The sequence below is a fragment of the Platalea leucorodia genome (genome assembly GCF_965183815.1).
Source record: "Platalea leucorodia genome assembly, chromosome: 6".
In the NCBI taxonomy this organism is placed as follows: Eukaryota; Metazoa; Chordata; class Aves; order Pelecaniformes; family Threskiornithidae; genus Platalea; species Platalea leucorodia.
Window position 1 is genome coordinate 15,239,997 of NC_138828.1, and position 23,149 is coordinate 15,263,145.

General features: G+C 43.6%; 1 protein-coding gene and 1 long non-coding RNA gene across 5 annotated transcripts in view; one reads left to right on the plus strand and one right to left on the minus strand.

The window, feature by feature from the left end:
* Positions 1-1,248: 1,248 nt before the first annotated feature.
* On the minus strand, positions 1,249-7,082 carry LOC309592634. Its single transcript, XR_014228648.1, has 3 exons — positions 6,836-7,082; positions 3,725-3,857; positions 1,249-1,497 (listed from the first exon to the last, which is right to left on the minus strand). It is a non-coding gene; the product is annotated as an uncharacterized lncRNA (long non-coding RNA).
* Positions 5,327-23,149, plus strand: part of GAB1 (GRB2 associated binding protein 1) — a 102,173-nt gene continuing 84,350 nt past the window's right edge. For 3 of the 4 annotated variants that reach the window (XM_082316273.1, XM_082316271.1, XM_082316274.1), the window contains exon 1: positions 5,327-6,134. In XM_082316273.1, the coding sequence (XP_082172399.1) occupies positions 6,063-6,134 (72 nt within the window). In that variant the 5' untranslated portion in view covers positions 5,327-6,062. The remainder of the gene's footprint in view (positions 6,135-23,149) is intronic. The other variant, XM_082316272.1, reaches the window with a different exon arrangement.

Below are 23,149 nucleotides of genomic sequence, written 5' to 3' on the forward strand. Positions count from 1 at the left end.
CTTGCATGAAGTAAGGTAGTCAACTGATCCCCTGGCAAAAAAACAGAGGACAAACATTTACCAGTGAATTTCCATTCCAGAAGTGGGAAGGAGAGTTTTCTACAAAAGTCACAAAGGAAATTTCAATCTATTACACCAATGCAGAATTGAAAACTTGTCCTTTTTTGTACGAGTTCTGCAGTGTACCCTTGCCTTTATTTGCCTACATCAATACGAAAAAGAATAATAGAAAAGAGACAAGAGGTAGCTTAACAATCAGTAAACAACCCTAAACTGTGTGGACATACAGTCATCTAATTTAATTATGTCTATTTTGTATTACTTTCCTCAATCTCTTTGCCAAATAAGCTAAATAACTACAATCTGAAAGAAACAGTAGATAATGTCATCCATGAACTGACCAAAATAACTCTAGATTACATTTACCTGGGAATATTTCTGAAATCAAAAGGGAAATATCTAAGATGAAAACAAATGTCTTAATGCAGGTTTTTTCAAGCTTAAAAGAATCTTTTTGTACTGATCCATTGTTGCGTAAATACCTAAAGATGTTTTGGGGTATAGTTTGGCATGCAAAATTTTTTATTAAATTAATTTTTAATGATTTGATTAGGTTTTTTATTAGAGTGTTAAGTTTCTCGTGTCATAATGAAGCACAAATTTTGTCTTCAAATAGAAGAGTTTAGGGATCACCAGCAGGAGCCACAGCTGACTCTGACTGCAATGTGAGACTCCAGAGGAATGCACAGGTTTTCCTACTGTAAGTATAATACAAAGTCAGGAGCTGTAGCAAGCAGTTTCTTATTATGCGAGTCCAGAATTTCTAAGCTATTTGCATGAGAAATTAGAGTAATTTATATTTTTAAAAACAAACCCATATGAATTTAATCTCCTCTCCTATCAGCTCCTGTTTCCTTTTTCAAGGCAGCTTGGCAGGCAAACCAGAGGCAAATGGATTTCCACATGACCTACTTTATCTGGTGAGGTATATAAATAGTCTACTCCAAAATTTTGGAGAACCCATTTCAAACACTTTGGAATGCACTGGTGAAAGAACACAAAGTCAACGGAGTAATCAAGGCATTTGGCACGTGCTCGTGGAAGGAAGGTGGTAACTGAGGTGAAACCACTGTCAGAGGGGCCTGAACTCCAGCGCAATGAGCTGGAAGGTGGCACGAGCACCCTGACCACGCGCGGCGGCGTCACATAAGCAGGGCACGGTGTCACCATGCTGATCGAAGAGCATTTTATTCAGCATTTTTTGTACTGCGTAGTTGGTCGCAGTATCCAGTCACAAAACGGGTACTGTTTTGGACGGCAACAGCTATGCGGGATTCAGAAATCCACATGCAACACACGCAACGTGTGCGGTAGCTGGGCATGGAGTGGTTTCGGTGCTGTAGGCAGAGAGGATGGATCCCTTCTGAGCTCCCTTCTCTGGCTGCTCTGCTGGGCACATCCTCTTCTCGGCCACCAGCAGCTGCCAATTGCATGCTCCTTTTTAAAAATAGGAAAAAAAAAACACCTCAGTAACCCAACTGGCTGCAAAACGGCTGAGGGCTGTTGATTGTTTTCTTGCTGCTACTAAAAAAACAAAAAGAGGGTCTAAACCGAGGGAACCTCGTTTGAAAAATAAGGTGGCAATTCCTCACAAACACTGACTGTCTGCAAAGCAAAAGAGCGAGATTGATCCTAGTGGGCACAATGACACCTCTGCAGCTTTTTAGGCTATCGCTGATACACTTGCAAGGCCAAGAAAATCCTTTTTCCTCCAGGACCGGCCTTGTACAGAAACACAAAAGACCTCCGTAGTGCAATTAATTGAGCTCAAAGGACCGTTATCCTCCGGGCTTCCTGAGTAACAGCACGCTTGTACAGAAATAACCCATGGGGACAAAGCGAGGGGAGAGGGTGGTCGTGTCCTGACGTAGGGCTACAGCAGTCCCGCCAGCAGTGACTGCCCCGGGGGGTATTCCGTACTTCCAAGCACAAGCCATATGGCAGGGGAGTTTCAAAATGGAGCAGGCTTAGTGTTGTTTAAACTTTCAGAACAACACTGTAGCAGGCAAACTAACTGAAACATTCATTCTTGACAGAGGTCTTTGCGACTTGTATCCTAATTTCAGGAAATTACACCCTAACCTAATTTAGCTGAGTGTACGGATTTTTCTACATGGAGAAACTGACTGGCGTAATTATTTCAGTTGTGCCCACTAACCTCTCTTCATAGGCAGTTTTACAGCTGTAAATATGCAGATGTTAAGGGTCAGACCTAAATATTGTGCTGTTTATGCATTTCATTAGTATTCTTAATTGCTTTGGTTTACGCTAATACAGGATATCTAAATTATGAACTACGGAGCATTGCTGGTAATGCACAGAAATCCACATTATTAATATTCTTGGTTTTGCTAGCCATTCACTTACTTGGGAAGAGGGGTACAGCTACGTGCAGCCCTCTCTCGAGACGATTAGTGAAAGCACCGGTGGAACTGCAAATGGGTAACTCAAATGGTTGAGAGCAGAAAAGGAAATCCACCGTCATGACTAGAAAGGGAGCAGTCCATCAGGCAACACCTTATCTAGTCATTTGGAAACCTTTCTTTGCTGGATTTTATTTTCTTCAATTCAACAATCCAATAAAACATTTTTATGATGTCCCGTGTTGGGGCTTGTGATTAGGCTCAACAACAAGGTACAGTCTAAAAGGCAGTTTTTATTACTTATTATTTATCGCTATTCTTGACACTAACTCCTTTTCCTTAACCTACGATTTATCGTTATATGGCAGGGATGAAACCCCCCCACAAAATTTGTCTCTGGGTAGCTATTTTCAAGAAAATGAATTGACAAACGAATATATGACAACTAATGCCAGACTCCAGGGTAACACTGGTTTCAGTGTGTTTTAAAATACAAATGTAATGTTTTGAAATTTGACCTCAGGGACAACTTCGTGTCTTTGGACCAGATAACTTGTTTGGTTGGTGCCTCCATAGAGTCTGTGTAAGCCAAAAGACTCTGGATGTCTTTGATTAGCCCTCCAGACACAGGTTAATTAATGGGATTTAAATGAACCGTTGGATCATGCTACAACACCCTAATGCCAATGGCATTTTTAGTAAGTTCACACTGATTCTACATGCTCTTGCTCTGACGATACTAAATTGTCTCCGGGTTTCTAAAGGAAACTGGAAAATTTTGTGGTCTTATCTGACACTTGGATAATCTCAAATGTTGAGATGCTTGAACAATGGCATTAGTGGTTTAAAAAAAGAGCTATACTGAAACCCAGCTTGAAATCTAAACCTAACAGTACAGTTTGAGTTCATGCTTGCCAACTGCACGCATCAAATCACTTTTTTACTCTTTCCAATAGCCCCACTGAGGCAGCTGCAGTGATGATGTGCAGAAATGTACGTCAGGATGGTTTGGATGCTAGGATTTGTGCACTTTTAACATTGATAAAGGCCAACATTCACCGTTTTTCTTTTTTCAAATGTTTTTGGCAAAATATCATGGTCTCTCTTTTAGTGCTTAATAGTGCTTTACCTGCCATAATGCTTCAAGAATTAATGGAAATTACTGTGAAAAGATTTATGGTGAAATTGATGCACTGATTCTAACGTCTCTAAGCTTTCACCTTTATTTTTCCTGTTATTTCTGTAAATGCCCCTGTTAAACCACCACAACCGCTGCTTTGTAACTTTTTAATGCAATATACCTTGATAAATCGCAGCATCGCAGCGCTTCCTTCAACAACGGCACACTAGGGGGACTATTTCTCTGCAGTGGAAGAGCACCGGTGCTAACAACCACCACAGCGGTCCCATGCCAGAAGCCTGCAGTTAAGTAATCTGTAAAATAATAAAATAAAATAAAATAAAATAAAATAAAATAAAATAAAATAAAATAAAATAAAATAAAATATATATATTTAGTCGGAGATCTTTTGTGGCAGAGCGGAAGAGACAGAGAGCACCAACGGCGATGTTGAACGAGTTTGATCTTTCCTTTTTATTGAATAGTGTTTAGGGTTGCCCTGCATATCACTCTCCTTTTTTTTTTTTTGGGGGGGGTGGTTATTTATCCATGCGTAGGCAGAGCAGAAAGGCCTGCCCGGAGGGGCTCACGGCCCGGCCCTCAGCCAGCAAGGAAAGACAGGGTGAGAAAAGGCATGGGCGTACCGGTGTGCCGGCTGAGGGCGATCCCCGCCGCCTCCCGGCGGCAGGAGCGGAGGCGGCGCTCGCCTCGCCCCCGGGAGGTGCCACCGCCGCCGGCGGGGCCCGCTCGGGGGCCGCCCCGCTGCCGCCCCGGCACCGGCGGCTGGGGCTCTTTCCCGGGGAAGCGCCGCTGGGCCCAGCCTCGCAGCCCAGCGACACGCCACTTAAAAAAGAAAATAAAAAATACAAGAAATGCCGCAGGTCGATAAGCAGGCACGGGCAGCCAAAACTTGATTTTTCAATTAGTTTTTTTGGTGGGTTTTCGGTAGGGTGCCGTGGAGCGGAGGGGTTCGGGGCGTGTGAGGGGTCTGCGGGGGGCGGGCGCGGGCTGTCCCAGGGCAGATGTAAAATATCCTTCCGACGCCTCCACCCTGAGGAAGGCGGGAGCGGCTGCCAGCGGCCGGCCCTCCTTGCGGCTTCTCACCGGGGAAGCGCCGCCGCGTCCCGGGACCGGGGACCGGCTCCGGGCAGCACCACGCCGGGCACTTCGCCTTTCTGCGCTAACACACCAACTTTTTAACTATATATTTTTTTTTTTTTTTTGCTAAGGCAGTTTCAGACTCGCTAAGAGGAGTTTACTCTTGCCGCGTTGTTTTTAATGCAGTTTTTATAGGGCTTTTTGGGTTGGTTTTTGGTGCCCCCCACCCCCCAATAAATCCTTCAAAGAATCACCATTTCAGCCGCGATTTAATGTTTGTTATTCAAATCGCCACCCGCCTCGCCGCCCCGTCCTTCACAACCGAAAACAAACCGCCCCCCGGGGGGCTGGGGCGGGTTGGGGGCGGCGGGCCGGGCTCCCCCCGCACCCCCGCTCTCTTCCGCCGGCGCACGGCGGCCCGGCCCCTCCCGGCCCCGCGCCCCGCCGCCGGCCGCGCCGCCGCAGTCCCCGCCGGCCGCTGCTGCCGCCGACTACAGCTCCCAGGATCCCTCTGGGAGGCGCCGTGCCGTTCCCTCCCCTCCCTCCCTGCCGGCCCTTGTTGTTTGAAAAGGCTCCGGCGGAGTTTCGTGAGGAGCCGCCGGGCCCTGGCTCCTCCGCTCGGGGCGGCGCGGGAGGCGGGGGCAGGCGGGGCGGGGAGGGGAGGTGCCGCCGCTCGGCTGGCGGCGGCGGCCGGCGCTGTGGAGAAAAGTGGGCTGGGGGCGGGGGGGGACACACGACGCCGTGAATACCAGGGTAAACCCCTCCCACGCTCGCCGGGAGGGAGAGGACCCGGCCCCGGCCCCGGGGCGAGACCCAGCCGCGGCCGCCTCCCGCCGGAGGTGAAGGCGAAGGAGGCAGGAGCGCTGGCCGGTCCCCTCCTCCCGGCGCAGGGGAGGAGGAAGGAGAAGGGGAAGGAGCGAGCCCGGGCAGCCGCGGCGGCCGGCGCTGAGCTCGGCCCGGCGGCGGGGCGAGGGGAGGGGAGGGGAGGAAGCCCCCCGCGGCCCTTCCCCGGCGGGAGGGTCCCGGCGGAGCGGGGGGCGGTGCCACCGAGGCGGGGCGGCGGCTGGATCCTGCCCTGGGACGCCGGAGCCGAAGTTGCGGCGGGGCGGCGGCCGCCCCTGTCGTCTCTCCCGATGTTCGTGTGACTCGGCGGCGGCGAGGAGGAGGAGGAGGAAGGGGGGAGCCTCCCGCCTCAGCCCCGCTCGCCGCTCCGCTCCGGCTGGTTGTTGTGCGTGAGAGACAGACACACACACACCGCTCCCCCGTCCCTCCCCTTCCCTCGCCCCGCAGCCCCGGGAGGCCGGAGCGGGCGCGGTGCTGCCGCCGCGTCTCGGGGCTCCCTCGGCTCGGCCCGGCCCGGCCCGGGCGCCGCTGCTGCCGGAGGAGGAGAAGGGCTGCCCCGGCGGGCAGGCGGCCCAGCCATGAGCGGCGGGGAGGTGGTCTGCTCGGGCTGGCTCCGAAAGTCCCCACCGGAGAAGAAGTTGAAACGCTACGTGAGTGCCCTCTCCCACTCGCGGTCCGCGCCCCCCCTCCCTTCCCCGCCTCTCCCCCGGCGGGGCTCCCCGCTCGCCTCCCGCTCCCGCCCGGCCCGGCCCGGCCTCCCCGCGCGGTCCCTCCCGGCCGGGCCCGCCGGCGGCGCCGCGGACGAGCCGCCTCCCCGTTTCGGCCGGGACTGCTGCCCGGTGCGTCCCGCGGGGCTTCCCGACCCTTTATTTCCCTTTTTTTCCTCCTCCCCCCCTTTTTTTCCCTTTTCCTTCTTTTTTTTTTTTTTTTTTTTTTCCCCCCCAATCTCCCCCTTAAAAAAGGGACGTCGAGCGGTCAGATGTTTCTGCCCTGCTTTTATCGCCTTTCCGAGGGAGTCGGGAGAGGGAGGGGGGCGGAGTTTTTCCGTCTTCCCTTTGGATCCGGGCTCGGTATATATGTATTTTTTAAACGTAAACACTTGCCGTCCCGGTGCTGGTGCCTGATGGAAGGGGAGGGCGGGGGGAGCCCCGTAGCTCGGCTCGGTGCGGGGGGCCCGAAAGTGGCTCCTGGCGGGAGAGCGGCCGGAGCTGTTGGCCGGGAGCCGGGGATGCCCCGGGAGCCCTCCCCGCCGGGGCCGGGGGGGCCTTCGCCCTTGGGACGGGAGCCCTCTGCATCGGGGAGAAGGGAGGGGGTGGAGGAGGGAGCGGCAAGAAAAGTGCCTTTTTCTTACTTGAAGTTCATCCTACTGTTGCTCAGAAGTCAGCGCGTTAGCAGGAGGCTGTAGCGGAGCTGACACGGAGTTCGCAGGAAAATGGAGCGCGTTTGCTGAGAGGGCAGATTTCGTGACAGGGCAGCAGCCGTGCTGTTGTGCGCCGGGGCTCCTCGGTGCTGGCGGGGAGGCTGTCAAGTCACGTAGGAGGAATAGGAGTCATCTCTGCCGAGCCCTTTCCCGTTGGCACCCGGGTCGCTTCACGGCATCTGTGTAATTGGTACAAAATGTTGGGCCTTGTTTTGGTGTTTTGTTCCTCCCCCCCCCCCCCCCCCCCCCCCCCCTTCTCTTTTTAATCTTCATTTAGCCAGTCAGGCGGTGTTTAAATAGAAATGGCCTTTGCAGTTATCAGTGGGGTTTTTTTGGTTTGGTTTGGTTTTTTTTAAGTAGCTAAACCTTCAGATTTGTTTGAGAATCTGCAAATGTGGGTCTTGATGTGACCATGTTATTTTCATCTGTTAGAGATTAACAACCTCTTCTCGAAGAACTGTTGCTGTTATAGACAATTTTTTTTAAACGTCAGGAAGCTGGTGGAATGAGACTCTTTTTAAATTAAAAAATAATATTTGGGATAGCCCATTCTCTGGTTCCCAGTGGTAAAACGCCTGTTCATGTGAAGGACACGGGATCGCACTTGCAAAGAGAACGTCCTGATGGGTCACGGCAGGGCTGCGCTTCCCTGCCAGATTGGACACGGGCTGTGTTTTTGGCCGATCCTCCATGTGTATGTGTATATTCACGGGGATGCTGCTTTACCAATGTGTAGGAATTAAGAGCAGCATTAATGTTTTTAAAGTTTGAATAAATTTTTCACTCAGACTCTAAATCATGTACAGTTATGCTGCCTGTTAATGAACAGAGTTGTAAGCAAGAGTTTGCCCTCCTAAATCAATACCATAAATCAGTCCCTAAATATACTAGCTTTTTTCCACATAACTGCCCTTTCAGTGTATTTATAGCTCCACTTCCATACTGGAATAACATCAGAACCTTTGAGGGGAAAACCCTGACTACAGCGTTGCTCAAGTGGTTCCCTGTCCTAAAGAAGTAATTCCTTAATTTTCACTTGAAAGGGGGATCTGGTTTTTGAGGAGGCAGAGTGTCTGAGTGATAGTACGGCAAGCTTGTATGAGCATCACTTGGTTTAGCATCTGCATGCGCTGTAGGCCATAAGGGTGTAAATTTAAATCTTGCACGTTGTTTTAAGCTGTTTTCTGCTTGTATAAAAGAAAGGTACTGTTTAAAGGAGGACTTAAAGTAAAATTCCTCCTGCTTGCCTGTAGTGCCTGATCAGTTGTAGGCTAAAGGTTCACGCTCACTTCAAAGACCTAAAAGGGACCTTGACATCATGATCGCCATCTTCAAACAGACAAAAAGTTGACGTGCTTAAGACGATGAACTTTAACTGAGTGCACTGATTGAAGTGTTGGCTTATGCTCTCTGTAATTCTATGCTTAAGCAAGGGCACAGAAGAGCTGTGTTTTTTAAAGCCATATTTTATCCTGGTGATATTTCAAGAGGCCGCACCAGACGAAAAGATGGGAAAGTGATTTCAGTAGGAAACTGCTTTTCTGCAACGCATACTTTTCACATATATATATGGAAAATTGTAACTTCGCGCTCTATTAGTTTTTGCATGCAAGTGTTGGGGCAAATCCAGGTTACCATCTGGGAAGGGAGATAAAAAGTCTGAAATTGCAGTTAAATATGGTTTCAGTTCTTAGGAAGGGTGAAAAGGAGCACTTTGAAGCTAGTTCATAGACATATGTTTCACAGGGACTTCAATTTTTAGTTTGAAACAGTTGGACACGGTATTAAAGCTAGCTTACAATCGTTTTGAGGCTAAAAAAAGAAAAAAAAAAAAAAAAAAACAAACCAAAAAAACCCCCAAAAACCAACCACCAAACCCTGTCCTGCAGGTGGAAAAATCAGATTTCCTTGAATATATGCCTTAATGCCATGGATGCCTTTTCCCCCCTTAAAAGGAATCCTATTTTCATGTCTCATTCATGCGTTTTTGGTATGGATGTAACTTTCTGATAACCATTAGCACCTGGTGTTGGTTCCCTGGAGCTGGTATTCAGAACAGTTTGTTTGCTGGAATAGGCTGGTCGTTTCCAGCAGCAGATCTCTGGGGAAAATACAAGTAACTTCTGGTGTCGGCTGGGGGTCTGAGATGAGGATGTGTGAGGATGTGGGTTTAGTAGAGAAGAAGGGGAAGGGAGCTGGGTCTAAATCCTGCACAGGTCTCTACAGCCAATGCAGTGGTTGCACGAGTACATGAAAGAACTTGTTTGTGCGTAGGGATGGAGGACTGCTAAATTTCACAGCTTCTGCTACCCCCTCTATTATTTTCTTTCCTCACTTGTTCTGTTGTCTTCAACTTTGCAAATGTTTACGCCCTCACCTTAAGCTACTGTACCTTTTCTGCTCTGGTCTCCTTACTTTTAAAGATGCAATTGGAAAGCCCCTTTCTCTCCGTGTGTCCTTTAAAAACTGATAATAAACCTTGGCTTCGTGGTTTTCTGCTACGTTGCAGTTCTGCTGTGCACGTGCCACTTAAAATAGCTGATTCTTTGTGGTAGCAGCATGGAGGATTTTTTTACTGCTATTATGCTAAGAAACCACCAGATATTTAAACACAGCTGTCCTTGGTAAAGCAAGGGAGAAAAGCTTGAGGGAATTGGAATAAGTCTTCTAAATTCTCTCCTAGAGCTACCACGCTTTCGTTTGGGTGGTGGCTAGGGCTCAGTGTGACAACTGGATCTGCTTAAAATCAGGATTTTAGTGTTGATGGTTGGTTTGTGGAACTGGTTGGTAGAAAGTCTACCGATGCAATATAGTAATTCTCGGTGTTCTAACGTGTCCCACTTAGAGTGAAATAGATTTTATTTGATAAAAGGTAAAACTTCATCAAAAACATCTTGCATAAACTATATTGGGAAAGGAGAAAACACTTTTTTGGGTAAGTTGGTTCTGATTTTTCTGTATCTGATAGGCTTCCCTGTAGTTATGAGAGTTCATAAGATGACTTTGAAAATAAATTTGGAAACCTTCATCTTGGTGTAATTATTACTAAAAATCCTTTGGTTATTTGACTATTCCTATTGATTGTGCATTTGATTATTTAAAAACAAAGAGTTTAGAAATGAGAAATGGCTTGATCTCCCCAGGACATAAGGGGCACTGATATTATTCAGACAAGGCTACATATAGCATCCTCTTACTTATTCTAATGTTCTCAGTTGTAGACAGTGACTAAAGAAGTGCCAGACTATTAAGCTAGTTATTGATGTTTGAACTATAGGCTAAGACGGTATAGGTACAAAAGTAATGGAAGTGGAATATTTTACTGTGATTTTGTTTGGCAGTTGCTCTTTGGCACTAATCACATAGGTGCCTCTTCTGTCTTGAGTAATACTTAAATGTGCTAAGATATGTAATGGTGTTAAGAAATGTTTTATTCAGCAGAATAGCTGTAATCTGGTAGAAGCTGCAGTGCCTGACAAAAGCTCTTTTTCTAGAAGGCACCTGTTTGCATTAAAGCTTTTTTGTGATCTTGCATGAATAAGCATAGTGTGCAAATTTAAGAAGCCAGTTGGTTTACAGAAAAAAAACCAAGATGAACTTGTTTGACATTGTTCAGTGCTGTCCCTGTAGAGCTGGGTCAAGTTAACTCAAGACAGATGAGTGTAACCAAGTAACATTTTAATATTCTGAACTTGATTGTGCTTGTGCTCCTCCAGGAGTTGCTGAAGACCTTGCAGGAATCCGTGTTTGTGCAGAAACCTTTCCTTCTGGAAGGAAGTCTGTCCCTTCCCTTCTGCTATGCACTGTGCAGGAACCAGTATTTTGACTTCTGGTATTTTTTAAACATGGGTTAGTAAACCCTAAACCATGAATTCGAGAGCATGACTAAATATAATGCTTTTGTTGATTATAGAAGGAAGTTGTGTTGTTTTGTGTGCCGACTGAAGATACTGAAAAGATCTCGGGTATGACTTTGGGGGTATACCTGCCTCCTCAGCTTGCTGTTTGGACGTAAGCCTCGCTTCAGGAGCATGACACTCATCCTACAAGTATTTATTACCTTTGACAGGACATTAGCAGCTGGTGTTGACTTTGCTGCCAAAGCTACGGCACTGTCAGTGCTTGCCCTATGGTGTATGCTCTGAATTAATTGCCAGTGGATGGTTTCAGAGGGTAAGAGCAGGTGACAATACATAAAACAGATTAAGAAGCCTAAATACATGTACTAAGTAAGATAAGTCTCTTCTGCTAGTTATTCTAATTTTTGCATAGTATACTACACTGATGTACACTGTTAATTTCAATGTTTCTGAGCTTGGATAGTCAGACAGTACCTGAACTGCTTGAACGCTTCTTTTCTTGGTGTAGATAGGAAAGTTGGAGACTCAAGTAACAGAAATTGTCACGTTCCTCTTGAAGTGCATGTGAACTGCTGGACGTATGAAATAAGCCAGATATTCTAAAGACGTTTCTTGATGTGAACAATTTTTCTTAACAGCTGTTAAATAGTAACCCTTAGTTTGGGACCATAATAGCTGAGAGATGAGGAAATAGTCAGATTCTGACTTTTTGTGATGTTGAAGATCATTCTCAGTTGGATGTATAGCAGCTTATGGATACCCTTTCACTGTGCTTCACTGTGTCTTTTGGTAGGTGTGTTAATAAGATTGGGAGCAGCTAATCGCAGGGGATTACAGTTCAACGAAGAACTAACAGGGAGCAGGGGGAGCAAGTGGAAAAATAAATTCATGCCTCCTAGTTTCTTGATGCTGCATAGTAGCTGCTCCTCTCTGTATGGACAAAGTCTTGCAGTGTTGAACACTCAGTATAAGCAACATATGTACTAACCAGAGGAAATAATGAAATACCATGAATTTATCTTCCAGTTATATGTAGATGACCTTGTTTTGCATGCCTCTTAGTCAATCGTAAGCCTGAAGCAGCTGTGCTTATAAATGTGAATTGGATATATTGAGAAAAAAATGTTTTTATTGTACAGTTTAGCTTTAAAAAAAAAAGTGTAGGCCTTGACTGTCCAAATGAGCATCAGTTTTGGAGGCCTTTCATTGGCCAGGTCACTCTTTCAGATGAGAGATAATCCTTCCATTTTCATTCATCTTTTTTTGGTATTCAACAGTCCCTTATTTAGAAAGAGGAAAATGACAGACATAGAACTGTTTCCAGTGTCCTTTTCTCTCTCTTTAAACTTAAAAAAATCTTGGAGTGATTGTTTGGACACTTCTGAGGCATGGATTTTTTTTTTTTGTCTCTTTTTGACATGACTTTTGGATCAGATTGTTAGAATAAAATGTAATCTCTCACGGACATTAGGACATATTTATTTCCCATTAAATTTGGCTCATGGCTTTGACAAAAGTCTTGGCAAAAAGTAAAAGGAACATCAATGATTCAAAATGTAGTAATTTTAAGGGAGAGAGTAATTTTGTGTATTGTAGAGGGCTCTGGCTTGGGTATCTCATACTTCTTTAGTCCTGCTATCACCTTTTTCTGGTCTAAAAATAGATCTCACCAAATGGTATTGGATGAAATATTTTCTTAAATCAAGAAGGGGCATACAAATGATGAGGTGCAAGTTTTGTTTTGACATAGAGCAAATAAACATAAAGCAAAGATACACCTTTTTTTTTTCATCCCAACTTCTTTTGTAGTATTGCAGTGACAGACTTGAGACTTATTCAAAATGACCTTAAAATTTTCCATGCTTCAATGACTAATCATTTTATTGCCAATAGAAGCAATTTCAACTGTTGCAACTTAATTGCAGTATTTCATTAGGAGGGACAGACCTTATGTCATGCAAATTACTTGAGCAAGGCAGGCAGAAAGATCAGAAAGGAAGGGATAATCTTGTCAAGGCAGGTATGTGTTGTGTACAGGTGAATATTGTTAGTCCAATGTAATTTGCTGCTGGTTTAGGGACTCTGATGTGAATTCGGCTCGTCGTGTGTACAAACAAGTATTTCTAAGGCAGTACTACGTTTTTCTTTAGTTTGGGGGGGGGAATTCTGCCATCTCCAGACCGAAAATATTGTTTCAGTTCCCCCTTTATCAATTCTTGATTAGGCTATTGTGGTTCCTGTTTTATGAATTCTCTGGCTTGTTTATTTTAGCAAAAGTGTTCATAGTTCTACAAATAGCATTAGCTTTGTAAATATGGCTCAGTGCAATATGGTAGTTGTATTTTTGAGCTTTTTTTTAAAAAAAAAAAAGGCTTCCAATAAAAGGTTACGTAGTCTTGTGTTTGTGTTTGGTCTTGCTTCCAGCTGTTGACAGAAGTTTTGTTTCTCATGATTAACTTTTGAGGCTTTTTGGAACATGCCACACCGCTTTTAGCTGTAAAATACAATCTTATGTTGTATAGTATCTGTCTGTCTCCTTAGCAGTATCCAGTAGAGAAATGTTTATAAGGTAGCTGTCTGTGAGATGAAAGAGACTGAATTAACTGTTGAACTCTCCAACCATCCTTTTTTTTTTTAACTGAGGAGAAGGAATATATTTAATTGCATTTTATGCACCAAAATTACAACTTTAGGATTAAATTCCCTGATGTTATGGTGACACATTTTTCTTCCCTTTTTTTTTTTTTTTTTTTTTTTCCTGGTGAATGGCAGTTATTTGGGGTAAATGACAGCATGATAGTTGTCTCTCTTGGAACTGGTGGTATAACAACAACATGTAATTAAAAAAAAGTCAGGCAGTTATGTCCATATGGCTTGTGTATTATTATACATAATATCTGTACATAATAATACAAATAATTCCGGTTAAAAGCATACCATGAAAAAGAGGTGAACTTCTGCTAGGAGACTGTGCCAAGTTAGTATACCAGCTTGTCACTTCTGGACAGCTGAGTTTGGGCCCCACATCAAGAACTGAATTAAAGGCTGTTTGTTGCTTGTTCTTATTTTGTACAGCGATATATTGGCGGAGTAATTTCAAAAACCCGATGCTTTCTCAGCAGCTGTGCTTGTTCTTTTCTCTGAGAACTTCTAGGAAGCCAGAAGAAAGCTTTGCCTTGTCTGCTTTCAAAAAGGAGGTAACTTCTGTCTGCTGCCGCAGGCTGGCTCGCTCAGGTGTGGGGCTCTGTGCAGGCAAGGCCTGTGGCTGTACCCGCTGGCTGGGGATGGCGGCAGGGTATTGGGATGACCTTGCCCAGCAGAAGAAAAGCAACCTTGTCTCTTTGCCCGTTTCCCGCGCAGGAGTTTTCCAGCCGGCTAGCTGGTCACGTGTGGGTTGTTCTGCTGCTTTATAAGTGAAAACAAGGCCAGATAAACCCTTCATGGCAGTGGAGATAGTGGCTGTCACAAACCAAATCTGCTTCCCCACCCACTTTCCAGCACAGCCAGCCTTGGGGCAGGGTGATGGCAGATCTGCTGCCTGCCTTCCTCCGGGGTAAGCCTGTCTCCACCCCAGGAGGAATGCGATGGGTTTCAGTGGTGCAGGGCAGCATGTTCCTCTCTCTGGAGTTACAGCCACTGCCAGGCTCTTCAGTATTTCTGCCTCAAAAGAAAAGGAAAAAAAGAAAACCAACACAAAAATAGAGAGACTTTGGTTTATTTTTCTATGTTGTCTCGGGTTTGGGATTTAAAAACAAAATAAACCTTCTGTAGGTGTTTATTGCTGACAGTAGGAGTTCACAGGATTAGATTTGGGGTATGGAATAAGAATACAGGAAGCTATTCAAACACAGTTAATACCCCTGCCTTCAAATAGACCTTTGATGCAATCAACACACGAGAGTTACAGTCTGTTTGGGAGAGTTATTAAAAGGGTCAATACACACGTGATATCACATGAAAAACGGATTTTAAGTTTCAAAATGGATTGATACCCGTTTATAAAAAAAGAAGCAATTCTGAAAATAGTGTGTCAGTTTGTCATTTTCCTGTTGTGTGAAGAATAACTGCGCTGAGTCACGTAATGTGCTAGACAAATGTTCCCATTCACACTTAATGCATGTTTCTTTTAGTTTTCTGACGTTTGTGTTCCCATGTAGATTCTTAAGCAGGATCAGATGTAGTCGAGAAGCTGTGCCTGGTTTTGGGATGGTGCAGAGGAGGATTGATGCCTCGGAAGGACTGCTTTTTGAAACCAGTCGGACTCGTGAACTTGAGTTGAATTGGCAATTTGTCCTTGCATAGTTTAATTAAAAAAAAAAAAAGAGGCGGGGGGAAGAGGGAGGGTATGGAGTGCAGTTTGTGACAGAAGAGGCTGGCGTTTCCCAGGACAGATGAGGCAGTGGAGTGCTCCACCACGTCGTGTCCACGTCGGGAATGCAGGAGATTCTGGGAGGCTTGGAGAGAATCCCCCAGTGCGTGAGCGCTTGGAGGTCTGGGGTGTGACGAGAGGAGGCTTCTCAAATGTCGGGTTGTAAGCAGTTCCTTTGGTTCACCTATGCGATCCGGTCTTTTCCTAGTTCTACTGATGTGCTGGAAGTGTCAGAGGTAGGCTGTGGGCATGATCCCATCTGGCAATTCTGCTTTCCTGGCAAGTAGTGATGTATATGAACTTGATTTGAGATTTAAGCCACAAACTGACAAAAACTTATCCCTTTTGAATATATCGCTTGTTATATAATTCCATGACTTCTTGTGGTGCTCTTCATTAAAGAAATGTTTCATTCTTTCAATTACCTGTTACACTGCATGATGTTCTCATGGTGACATTAGATAAACTTTTTGTTTACAAAATCCTTTCCTGTTGCTAAGGGAGATAACTTTAAGAAGTGCAAGAGTAGGTATAAGGGATAACAATAAGTGTATCTTCCTGAATCTTGCATGGTCTAATGTATTCTCATTTACTGGTTCTACGCAATTATTCCTGAAATTATTTGCATCGTGCTATGTGGATAAGTTTTGCAGTCTAATGACTTGTTACTCAGTGCAAAATAATGCCCTTAAAGCTGAAAGCTGAGGTCATGTCATACTCTTAGTTATGACCTATCTAATACAGTTGTCTGTGTGCAGTTAATGAAGTTAAATTGCATAAGCTTGTCAGCACTATGAAAAATAACTTGTTACTCTTCACTACTGAAGGTCTATCGGCAGACAGAACACACTTATATGCACTCAGGAGTCAGTCATTACTAAGATAAAACCTGTTTTTCACTTCTGGAGTTTTGGGGAGGGGAAGGGAGAAATGGGACAGGGGGTGAAGATAAAAAGTGAAGAGTAGCATTCAAATGACTCATTAGTGTAAATTGGGAAACTTTAACCCTGGTTTCATCCCAGGGTAATTCTGTCCCAGGACGAGTAACTACAGAGTTTTCTGCTATGGTGTGTACTTCAGTGCTAAGTTAATTCACACTCCTTTGCATTTTTCCTTGACCTGGCAGCTCTGTTTATCAGTGAATCTCTGCAGCTCCAGGAAAAAAAAAAAAGAGCAGGAATTTATTGTCTGATTTATAAAGAGAGTGGCAGGAAGATCTTTACTGATTATATAAGGGAGGCACCATCATCATTACATAAATTTGATAGTGTTCTTTGGTGGTGTTTTCTTACAGTGCAGCCATAACTGACTGTGACTCAAATCTTCTTGTTTGCTGTTTTAGCCTTGGAATGGGCACGTTAATTATGTGGACTATTACTGCAATTTAACAAACTTAAAACTTTTGCTAGATACGTACTGCTGAGAGTCGATCTAACAAACTGTGGAGGGGAGGTGGAAAGTAGTAAGCAACACTGCCGAGATGCTCAGTTGCTTCCAACGACTGCTGGGAAGGCAGCGCTATTCCCATCGGGGTGCTTCTCCAGCTTTCTGCTTACGGGAAGAGGTTTTCCTATCAATCTCTGCAACCAGCACCCGACAGACCTGAAGTATGTTCCTACCTCCCTTAGCTGGCTGGAAAAATGAGCCTTCTTTCTGGCTGCCTTTGGGTCCTTTGCTTCTGGTAGCTGTTGTTTAAAGGGAGGGCAGATGGATTGCTCCTCTCCGAAATCTGTCTGCTTAAACAAAATAGGGAATAACGAAGACTGTGATATGTCCTTTCCAACTGGGAGACTGAGCTGGACAGATGTTTCTTACTCAGTGCTGAGGAGGAAAGTCCCTGGCCAGGGGCTCTAGGATGAGGGTTAAAAGGTGAAGAAATCCTACAGGGGCCTCCTGCTGCAATGATCGCTTCAGCCCTGCACAAGTGAGAGAGAAGATCCAAACCTTCTGTCTGTCGTGTCCTTTCCTCCTCCTCCTTCCTCTCATTGCAACTATTTTGTGTTTATTTTCCTACTTTTAAATTGCATAGTTTAGTCCTTCCTGTCACTTCCTAATGTCTGAATCATAGGTAGCTCTTCCTGCCTGCAGTAAACAAACATTTTACTCCTGGCACCTTTCCAAACGTTGAAATTGTATTTATGAAGGTGGGGGGGTCCCTCTGGCAATGTGCTTGGGAAGCTAATTCACTTGTGTACAGGTTGGATAAGCTGCTTACTGCACGCTTCTGTGGCCAACTGATTTCCTTGTCTTTCCAATCTTCTAAACTGATGTAGCTGCTCGGCTGATCAGGACAAGCAGGTGAATGGTAGCAGATGATAAAAACAGAGTATAAACAGTAGATTACGAGCTTCTGAAGTTAATAACAGTAGCAACTAGGTTGCTTCAAGTCTTCCTGCTGTTGGTGTTGCCTTTTCTCTCTCTCATACCTTCCATGTAGGTGCACTGCTGAGTTACATGGTGCCTGCCATTTAACCAGTCACTTGTGATAAGCACTGTCTGGTGTAATGCTAGGGCTTTGCTCATTTTTTTGGATTCTTTCACTGCAAGGCAAGAAGGTAACAGAGCACTTTGGGATGCATGGTCTGCCTCCATCAGCCTGCTGGACCTCTTGGGCCATATTTGTAAAAGCTGCAAAATACGAGTGCATCATCCTCACTTTTCCTATTATTACTCTTACTTCTAACCCTTGAAAATCCTTCATTTTATTTTTATTTTTATTTTTGAATTGACTGTGACTCCAGAATGATGCATAGAAGACTTGGCTAACACCCGTGGGGACTCCCCGCCTCTCCCGATGCACTCACTCTCTCTTGGCTGGTTTCTGTCCTTTATGTGGAAAATTCGTTTTGATCCTGATAGACCAGCCTCACAGTGTGCTGAACAGCTCCTACACTGCAACTACATGTGGAACTGTTAAGTGGACTTAACTTAGTAAATGGAGACAGCAGAGGAAAGATCCCGTCCTTGTTTTGGCATCTTTGCATTTGTACCTTCCCGTCCATCTGTGCATCCTCACTTCCCTCTCTGATTCCTCCTACTAAGGTGGGAAGAATGTGAGAATAAGTCAAATATATTTAGGACAGACTAGATGAGGTGAGAACACCCTGAATGTTACACTGACTTCTTAATTGTGCTTTCTTGTAAAAGAGAGAGAGAGAGAGAGAGAGTGTGCTGCCTTTTCAAGTTACCTTGATTTTTGAGCGTTGTGTATAGCATGGGAAGCATATTCTCCGTGCAGATGATTAAAAAAAAAAAAAAGAAAAGCAACAGGATATTACTCTAGCCTAGTTTAATACCAATTTCAGTAAAAGACAGTTGAAGCAAAAGAACTCTGTTACATCCCATAGGAATGCCTCAGGTTCCAGTTTCTCCTGGCTGAGATTGCATATGCACAGGGACATGGGGTTTTCCCTTGGGAAGGATGGAGTTCCTCAGAAAGATAAGTTTGAGAGATTTTTGGACCTGGTAGCTCATCTTAGGAGTTGTGAATGGGTTGGACACCCTTTCTGTTGTCATTGCCTACTTACGCTATTTGCCTGTGTATAATGAAAGAATTTACATTTCTTTCCACAACAGTGGGAGGGGTTACTGATTACTGTGGTTGGGGTTGAAATGAGTTTTCTGTATTTGGAGTATGAAAGTCATTTTCTTGGGGGTGCAGTTTGGGTAATGAACAATGTTGGGGAATTGGGAAGAAAGAAGTGTGACAGAAGACAGTATCCTGGTTATAATATATTCTAGTCTAAAATGATGGCAACCTGTTTCTTAAGAACACTATACCATGTGGGAACTGAATGTGGAAACGATGATATGAAAGTATTTTTATTTTATCTGTTTATTACATGCATTTTGGAATTCTTGAAACTAAATAGTACATATTCAAATAAATGCTGTGTTAAATAACATAGAAAATACTTTTGTGTCCTTTGTATGCTGTATGGTGAAAGTTTTGCTGAATCAGAAGTAAAAATGTAAGGGTTGGGTCCCGTAATTATAGTATTACAGGACCTGTGTACTATTGCCTTTTAATTTAAGCTTGTAATATAAAGTATTTCTGGTTAAAATGAAGATAACACTGACCAAAGTATAATGAAACCCAATTTTTCAATCATTTGCATTACTTTAAGTTGTCTTATAATCTTCCACAGTGCTATTTTATCAGTTCTAGTCAATAAATATCACATTGGTGTGCAAATCTTTTCACTTGAACTTGAGGTTATTAAATTACACTCTTGCATTGAATTTCAGTGACTGCGTTATTGTCATTCATCTAAGGAGATAACAATCTTGCCTCCTCAAAGGGTGTTGGGCTTTTTGTTTCTTTAAGAAGACATAAGTAGTATTAAAGTCGAATCTAGTGGAGGGTTGTGTGATTTTTTTGCAAATAGTTAAGCAGTGCTTCTGCGAGTTGCTGGTGAAATTCCTGTAAGTCTCAATTTAAAGTGCAAATATTTCTCTAGGCAATTGAACTACACAGCCTTAAGTTGCTATAAAACACCTTTATAGTGTTACGAAAAAAATCACGCTAAGCTTTATACCAAAACTTGTAACTCTGCGAGCAGGCGCAAGCCAAGAAAATGATTGAGACTGTAGTAGAAACATGCTTTCCCACGACATAAAATCCAGGGATGTAGCCACCGTAATTGTGCAATAAATTATCATAAATGTGATGTCATAGTCTCTGCAACTTTCTGAAGGGGTAGTCTGATTTTGAAATCAACTGACTAGTGAATAACAAGCCTCTGAATTGGCCCAGACAACAGCAGACACGTCTGCATCATTTGGGGAAAGCAGTCATCTCCTTAGAGAATTAAACTATTTCAAAATAGAAGTTGTTGACTCAATGTGTTAATCTTGGCTTTTCATGAAGAAGTGCAGCGTCCCACACTGATTATTTTTTTTTTAACAGATCCCTAAACTACTGGCTACGTAGGTAAAAAGAAACAGATTGGAAGAAAGTAGTAGGCCCTCTGAACTCCCAGTTATTCCCCAGTAGCATTCAAACAACTTTTTCATCTGTGGAAAAAGGTCCCCAGATGCAATTGTAGGATTGTAGCTTTTGATTTACAAGGATAATTTCACAGGCTTGCCCGAGGGCGTATTGTGAAGATTAGGCAGAACCCAACCAATCTTTAAGGTTTCAATAGCATAATTCAGAAAATTGGTCTTGGGTAATTATTGTATGTGATAACAAGGACATACTGCTTGAACCCTAGCTCTGGTAGTCATGTATTAATGTAAAAAGACAAAATGAGAGAGTCCTCTCAGTTTGTTACAGTTCTGGATTAAAAAATTAAGTATTGTTAATGAAATGATTTGAAAGAACATGTTGAACTTCCATCGAGTGTGGTAAAACTTGCCTCAATGTCCAAATAAGTATATATTCTAAATATAATAAAGCACAATGTATATTTTTCAGCTTCTACCATAACCTCTTGGTCTGTATATAGTAATTAAAACAATTTAAACAGCTTAGAAATTAGTGACATGCCAACAAAAGATATCTCTTTGCCTTCCTAGTAGGAAAATCTTCTCACTCATCCATGTATCCTTCAGGCAAAAACCTGGGTAAATAAGCCTTGCAGTATGCCCAGAAGGCGATCTGTAAGGCGGGAGCAAAATTCAGAGCCAAGAGCCTTCCCAGAAAAGTATCTACTGGTACATCTCCATGTTTGGGAAGCCTTGGCTTCTGCCTGGTTCAGTCTTTCCTCATGACTTTTACAGATGTCCACAGAGGCCTACAGGTGACCTTTTCCAAGCTGATCCTTGTGTTAATAGTTCATTCATTCTTTATATTTTTTCCCTTTTCATCTTTATTCACTTTAGAAACAATCGATAACTCCTTGCTTGAACTCTTGTATTTAGTTTTGTGACGCTATACCCTGCTACTCTGGTAACTTGATTCATGTCTCTACTAAAAGGTGGTAGTCTTTTTTTTCTTTTTTTTTTTTTTTTTTTCTTTTGTCTATCTCTTCCTTTTGGTCTTACTTTCTCTTGGGATCTGCAGCTTCTGTGTTAGCTTGTATCTTTTTAATCTGTGCTCTTTCTTGCCTTTCACCTGTCCATGGGTGACTTCCCGTGCTCATTTTATGTAAGCTTTACATCAATGGCACATGCTTCAGTCTCTCTGCTCCTAAATGCTTCCTCTTCTCCTATGAATTGTCTTCTGTATACTGCTGTCATTAATGTTTTGCTACCAAATGAAGTGTATCTTCTGTTTTCTTGGAAATTGCCTTTGCGGTTCATGTTCTCTATTCCTTTAAAATATACCCACATTTTCCTAATGATTAAGTCTCTTGACCACTAGAGTTGCCTGTTCCAGAAACATGTAGATGATGTGGCCCACGTTCGCCATTTGGTGGGCATGTAGAGTTTTTACCGCAACAGAACCAACTATAGCTGGTGTCGTGGTTTTTGTTTTGTTTTGTTTTTTTGGTCAGGCTTGCTAACCATATCGTAGATCTCTAAACGCAACAACTATTTTCTTCATAAATGCATGAAATTTGGACTACTTAAAGGTTGTATTTAAAGCCTTTTATAACTGCACTGTATCTCTACAGACTTAGATCTCATTATTTTTCCTGTCTGCTCTGACAGATTTATCTTTGTTTTTAAACTCTGTGTTTGGGGTGAACTGATTAAACTCTTTTCTGAACTATTAGAACTTGAGCATTTTTTTCATTCAGTTCTTAATTAGGGCTAATTTCTTCTATTACATGTACAAAGAATGTGTAGGTTATTCTATTCACTAGTGTATTTTTGTGCAATGCTCCTATGTCTAGAAGGGTAAGGTTTGGTTTTGGACAAGGAGGATGTTAGTATTGAAAGTACTTGTTATTCTGGGCATGTTATTTTTCACATGTTATTTGTCACATTTAAAAATTACAATTATAATTCCCCCCCCCCAATGCTAAATGGACGTGAATGCCTTATATAGCAAATAACTGAAATAACCATTTTCCCCATTTTGCTTCTGTCTTCCATCTTTCTGAGATTGTACATTACCAAGGGAAGGAACTGTGGACAATGTTCAGGAGAGTTCATGCTGAAAAACATTCCCATCTCTCTCTTTGCTTGGAAAGCATGTAGCAGGCTTTAAATGTTATTGCTATTTTTTAGTCTAATCTGGGCAGAGTGAGAGATTCCTTTGTAGCTAGGACTTTGCCTATACGGAGATCCATTAAGGCCGAAATGGCTTGAATTTGTGCATAGAAACAATTGACAGAATACAGGCTGGAGAGCATGGGAATTATCTGTGCTCTGTTAGGAGCGCTGCCAAGATAAGCTGCTGTCTTCTGTATCAGCTGTAAAGTTTCTTTGTGGTCATCCTTCAGTAAAGCCCCAAATAGCATACATGATTTGAATTCCATTGAGATATAAAAGCAAACACAAATATGAAAGGCGACCCCCGAAAGAATGTAATTTTAACTATAAAGCCAAATTTTCTTTTGTTTGATGATCTCACTACTTTACTAATAAAATAAATATATTTAAAAAAAAAAAAAAAGGCAAAAACCTGAAGCCAGCAGAATCCACCACATGCATTCCCTCATCTGAATGGGATAAAAAGCTTTGGAGTCTTCGAGTGCTTCCTACAGCATCAGTTGTGTCTTCCCTGGACTGAGCCTCTGTCAGGTACTCTTCTCCCAGCCTGCGTCAGGCAAGTCTGAAGTGATCTGGAGCTGGGAGATACCTTTACAGTGGTGATATGACCACTGGGGCTACTGCTTTCTGTTTTCACAGGTCTTTAAAACATGCTCTAAACATGATGTGTGACAAAATAGAATTAATTACTCTGCACGGGAGGGAATCTCTGTATCCCAAATGCCATAAGGTAATCCAAGCCTGTTGCTGTCCCAGAGGAAGCAGTTGTGTGAGCCACCTCACCACGGTCCTGCTCGTACTGACGTAGTTCAAGGTACCAAGGCTGCTGCTGATCGAGTTAAAACCGATCAGCCTGTACGTTTGAGTTTTGCAATGACCGTGCTTGGGAGAAAAAGATAGAGTTGTCTGCAT